Source organism: Trichosurus vulpecula, chromosome 1 (genome assembly GCF_011100635.1).
Source record: "Trichosurus vulpecula isolate mTriVul1 chromosome 1, mTriVul1.pri, whole genome shotgun sequence".
Lineage (NCBI taxonomy): Eukaryota > Metazoa > Chordata > Mammalia > Diprotodontia > Phalangeridae > Trichosurus > Trichosurus vulpecula.
The window spans coordinates 406,464,248-406,470,247 of NC_050573.1; the positions used below are offsets into that span (position 1 = coordinate 406,464,248).

Here is a 6,000-nt window from a genome sequence, read left to right on the forward strand (position 1 = left end):
TATCAGAGCAGTTTTAAGCTTTTATAACTTAAAATTATGCTAAGACTTTTGGGACATGCTGCATAAGGTGAGTGAGGATGACTAGAGAATGATGGAGAAGTTGCAAACTAAGCTGAGCAAGAAGAATGCAACTCTGGGCAATAACATAAGTTTAGAAGAGGGGGCCATTTAAGAGGAAAGCTAGTAAGTTCTGTTTTAGAACTCACTAAGTTCTAAATGGTAAGTCTGAGATGTCTACAGGACAGTCAGTTTGAGATGTCCAACAGACAGCTGATAATGAAGGACAAGATGAGGAACAAAAAAGCTCAGCAGGGCTGAGTATATAGATCGAGGAGTCATCTGCATCAAGATATTAAACCCACAGGAGCTGAGGTGACTAAGAGAAACTGTAGAGGTTCTTAATCTTCGATCTGTGACCTTTTTAAAAACAATTTTTATAACTGTTTCACTATAATTTCCTTTGTAATTCTATGAATTTTATTTTACGCATTTCTGAAAAGTCTATAGGCTTTATCAGACAACCAAAGAGGGCCATGAACAAAAAAGGATTAAGAAGCCTTGGTGGAGGGCCACAGACAGCGTCTTAGGGCGTACACCTACAGTTAGGGGGCACAATGTGGATGATGAACCAGGAAGAGGGACTAAGAAAGCAAGACAGACAAGCAGGAGGCAAACATGGGGAAGAGAACATAATCAGGAGGAAAGGGCGGTCAATAGCACTAAATGCTGCAGAGAAGTCAAGAAGAATTAAGAAAAGACTATTAGATTTGGCAGTCAAGAGATCAATGGTAACTTTTAACAGAGAATTTCGGTTGAGTTGATTGACTAAAGTTGGAAGCCAGAGTCCAAAGGATTCAGAAGTGAGTGAGAAGAAAAAAAAAGTCAAGATCAACCATAGAAAGCTTTTGCTGTGGAAGGGAGGAGTTATAGGATGATAGCTTAAAGGAATGACAGGACTTTTTCAAGGCTGGAAAAGACTTAAGGTAGAAAAAGTCAGTAGAGAGGAAAAGATGGAAAATTAGAGAAGGAATGATTATGGAAACAATATGCAGGAAAAGATGACAGGGGATGGGATCAAGGGTATATGCAGAAGCATGAGAAAGGATGCCAGACCGGAGTAAAGGAATAGAAAAAAATGATCTCTTCCTTTGTTGTTGGCATGCTAACTCTCATACTGTGTTTCTACTCAATACTATTCTTCTCTTTCACGGTCTGAGCGATGAGAAACCAGATAACTGAGAACTGTATCTAACCAGAAAATTAGGCTCAGAGTACAGGCCTGAGCGCCTCTCCTATGACAGCAGCACTAAATTTGAAGTTAGAGTTGCAAATTAGAATTCAAATCCTAGCTCTACTATTAATTTGCTACATTTGTGAAAGGGCAAGTCAGTTAATTGGGTTTCTACATCTTCATCTGCAAAACAAGGTTGGTATAACCAAAAGAAAATTAATGTTGCAAAATTACAAAGGTCCCAAAAGAAGACGGATGAGAAAGCATTCCCCACTACTTTGCAGAGTTAAGAGGTACATATGGCAAATATTTTCATTGCATAAATTTTTAAATATTTTCAACTAATCACTTTTTCTGATTTTTTTTCCCCTTTTCTTCCTCTTTTTTCCTTAAAATATTCTGTGTTATATGGAATGGCTCTCTGAGAGGTGGGATGAGACTGGGGGAAATGTAAGCAATGTAAAAACAAAATATATAAATAAAAATTTTTCAATGAAGGAGTTGGGACAAGATGGCCTCTAATGTCCTTTCCAACTTTAACCAGTGACCTGGATTTAGAGTTGGAAGAGTTCTTATAAAGGCAGCCAGAGCAGCCAGCCTGAACTGAGGAAGACCTGAGTTCAAATCCCACCTCAGTTACTTACCAGCTGTGTGACTCTGGGTAGTCACTTAACCTTTATCTGCCTCAGTTCTATCTCAACTGTAAAAAGGGGATTATAAGAACACCTACCCTGCAGGGCTGCTGTGAAGACTGAATGAGATAATATTTGTAAGGCACTTATCACAGTGCCTGGCACACAGCAGGTGCTTAATACATGTTTGTTTTCTTCCTTATAGGTCATCTAGCACTCAATTTATAGATAAGAAAAGTGAGATCCAGGGCAGTTAACTGATTTTCCAAACTCACATAGCTTTTAAGTCAAGATTCAAATACAGGTTTTCTGACTACAAGTCCAGTGCAATTTCTATTGCAAGTCAGAACAAACTTTTATAAAAATTGAGCTCAAGATTCTTCTAGTCTCTATAACACATTAATAGTTGTCTAAGTGGCTCCATCCTCAGCCATTTAGGTACTTAAGAAAAACTTTTATCTGAAATTTGCATCACTAAGTACTCCCTACTTTATTCAGTATTTGATAATCTTACTCCAAAAGCTCCCAAGAGATTTACTTATGACAATGCTCAGCTGGAACATTCAGCTTGGAGCCCAAACAAGAAAGATAAAAGCATATGTTTATTCAGAGTCACAGACAGTTCTGTTGCGGTTCTGCAAAGGTCCTGACACTCAAATTTTCCTACTTCCAAAGCAGCAAAACTGTCAACTGAATAACTAGTAAGACCAAGTTATCTCTGTCTCTTCCACAAGTAGCTTTGTTTAAATGCATCAGAACACTGTAACAGGGGCGGCTAGGTGGCGCAGTGAGTAGAGCACCAGCCCTGGCATCAGGAGAACCTGAGTTCAAATCCAGCCTCAGGCACTTGACACAATTACTATCCCTGTGACCTTGGGCAAGTCACTTAACACCAATTGCCCTGCCTTCCCTCCTCTGAAAAAAAAAAAAAAAAAAAAGGAACACTGTAACAAATGCTCTCCCCTAGACCAGATGGATGATCTTGATTTTAAAAAGATTAAAATCTGACGGAATGTGATTCTAAATGGAATAAATAAATGTCAGGTATATAAAGTAGTTTCTGGTCAACAAGTTAAGGCAATTTTTCTCTAGTACTTGTGCTAAAAATGTGTCTCCCCTCCATTTTACAAGGCTTCTACTTACACTGACAATAGAGCAGTGACCCAATTATACTAAAGGGGGGGGGGGCACTTTAAAAGAACAATTAGTAAATGCAATTTTTCAAATGAAACATTTAAAGTTTTTTCTATACCAATCCATTTCAACCTAAAAGAAATTGGTTTTATTTTGAAACATTTACCATCTCAGGTAAAACACTATTACTTGTAATTTAAATTTTAACAATTAAAAATACAGGAAATTCACATCTCACACACAAAATTAAAAGACTGTCTCTTACTGGTGTTGATGGCTGAGCAACGAAGAACAAAGAGAGCCATTATAATTTTGAGGAACAATGGATTCAACACTGTGGTATGAGGAGGGAAAGTGCACTGACCTTGGTATCTGAGAAGACCTATGATTTTGTCAGGGCTCAGTGACTCACTACTAAGATACTACCCTTGACCTGGAATAAGGTCCATAACATTCCCAAGCCTCAGTTTTTCTCACCTATAAAACAGGAACAATACTTGCACTACCGACCTCAGAGTGTTGATGTAAGGATCCAACAACAACCAAAAAGCATTCTGTGTAAACTCAAGTTTTATGTAAAGGAAACAAGATCAAAATGTTTTTCCAATGGTTATATCTGTAATAAAAAATAAAATCATCCTGACAGCTAAAGGGGAAAAAAAAGTCTGAGCAAAGCTAACAGTCCATTCACTTAACACCTACCTACTATGTGCAAGATCTCTTCCACTAACAAGGATACTCTGAAGCATTTTCTCACAAAATGCTAGAGCTAAAAGTTACCAAAGGATCTTTTTAACCCCCTGCCAATCATAATAGTAAACAAAAAGATCTCATTGAATTCACAACAAATAGTTGCTTGAGCAAATCACTTATTCTGCCTTCCAACCTCTGGTGTTTTCAAATCTTAAATGAATATTACCATGTTTGAAATCTTTTTTTTTGGGGGGGGGGGGGTCTCTACAATGACAAAATGAAACACCATGTTTCTATAAGGTAAATGATCTTAGTGTAAATTCAAGTAGAATTTCAGGTGAAATGATCGAGGACAGTTTAATACCCTTTTAGGATGCTAGCAAGTATTTCTTCCAAATAAGAGTACTAATAAACAACTCATAAGCTCTGATTGATACCAGAGCCAAAAACTCACATCAGGATCACACAAATCCTAGCGTAGCAGAGACCCACCCTAATAACTATCATTAACCTATTCTGTCATTTTGCTTAAGTTCCTTACATTTATTCAACTTACTGTAGGCCTTGCTGATTTTCACAAGTAGTGTTATGCAGTTTCTCCCTGTGAGCTACACAGCAATTTTCCACTTCTATGACTCAGAAAGGGCAAGAGAAGGGAGGGTTCTCCTCTCCCATCCCTAGATAAAATCAGAAAATGTTTATTTAGCTCTAGAAGAGCAAGACTTATTTATTTCACCATCCAAACTTTTATATACCTTTCAAATCAAAACAAATATTTACTGAGTATTTATGTACCAGATATGTTACATACATAAAACTAAGGTAACAGAAAAAATATAAGAGAAATTTATTTTCTATTACAATTTATCATAAAAGCCACACTTATTTCATCTATTATTCTACCCAGGGGCCACTGTCAAATGTTTAAACAGTACCTATTTTGCAATGTTTCAGCATTTGGTTAAAAACAGGAGACAGAAAGTTCCTTGATATTTCATTTCATAAACATGGTGTTGAAACAGCAGGACTGGCAGAGAGAACCCCAGTATAGTTTTTCTTTCCAATCCTTTGAAAAAAATATATTTTGTTTCTCAAAAAGTGAATGTCATCATATATGGTAAATGCTGTCAATAGTACCTACAATAAACTAAAAACTTTATTTGGGGTAAGCATGCAAAATAGCTAACAGATTTGGCATACGTGGAATACAGGACACTTGCTGATTATCCAAAAATAGTTGGAAGGCATAGAGTACATAGGCAAAACATAGACCTAGCAATATATCATAATGGAAGGAGCATTTCCAAGACCCCTGAGGACGAAAAGTACTCCAACAAGACCAGGTGGCTGGCTTGTCCTATACGGCACCCAAAGCTTAAAAGGCTGGGGGGTGGGGTTCGTGTCACCTTGATTAATTAATTTGCTCGGCGATAGCCAAATCCATTAGCCTCGCGAAGAGAACGGAAACACAGCCAAGGCTAAGCACTGAGAGGATCTGGGGAGCTAGGGGCTGGCCCCGGTCCAGCAAAAGAAGCAGTGGGAGCAGGGGGACCCCCTTCTCCCTGGGACTCGCACTTCCTGAAGCGACGGGGCAGGTCCCGTTGCGAGACCACAGACCCCCCTCGGACCTCCGGCCAGGCGACGAGCTTCTGGCCTCGCTGCCCAGGGACAGGACCCAGGTCCGAGTCCCGCAGAGCCGGCCAACAGCACCACTCCCCGCCGGGCGGCCAGGGGCGCCTCCAAGCCCCCACCCCGCCCCGCCCCAGTTGCCATGACGACCCGGGTGGGCACTGAGGGTTCTCCCGGGCTGTCCCCCGGACCCGGCACGAGAGTTCCCGGGTCCCGGCGCGCGAGGGAGAGAGGGGGAGGGGGAGCAGAGGGACGGAGATGCGAGGAAATGGGGGGAAGAAACGCGGGGGGTGGGGGCGTCCCCCAGCTCCGCAGCAGCGAGAGGGCCCGGCCCCAAGGGCTCTCACCCTTCACTTTGCCGAAGGTGCCGACCCCCAGCGTGTCCCCCAGGATGTAGTGGCCAATCTTCACCCGCCCGTCGTGTTTCTGCTTCTCCGCTGCCGCCATCTTCCTCCAGGAACTGAGCCTGCGCATGGCGCCCTGGAGGGGGAGGAGGGACGAGAGAGAGGAGGGAGGGGGAGGAGAGAGGGAGGAGAGGAAGGGAGGGGGCGGGGAAAGAAAGGGAGGGGAAGGAGGAGGTGGGGACAGAGGGTGGAGGGGAAGGAGAGGGAGGAGGGGAAGGAGGGGAAGGAGAGGAAGGAGAGGAAGGAGTGGGAGGAGAGGGAGGAGGGGAAGGAGAGG

At 41.9% G+C, this 6,000-nt stretch overlaps 1 protein-coding gene across 2 annotated transcripts in view; it reads right to left on the reverse strand.

Annotated features, from left to right (window-relative positions):
* PRKAA1 (protein kinase AMP-activated catalytic subunit alpha 1) overlaps positions 1–5,793 on the reverse strand; it is a 55,894-nt gene extending 50,101 nt beyond the window's left edge. Inside the window, exon 1 of one of the 2 annotated variants that reach the window (XM_036765342.1) lies at positions 5,667–5,793. In XM_036765342.1, coding sequence (XP_036621237.1) covers positions 5,667–5,793 — 127 coding nt within the window. Of the gene's footprint in view, positions 1–4,246; positions 4,368–5,666 lie in introns of those variants that run through there. The other variant, XM_036765350.1, reaches the window with a different exon arrangement.
* Positions 5,794–6,000: the final 207 nt, after the last annotated feature.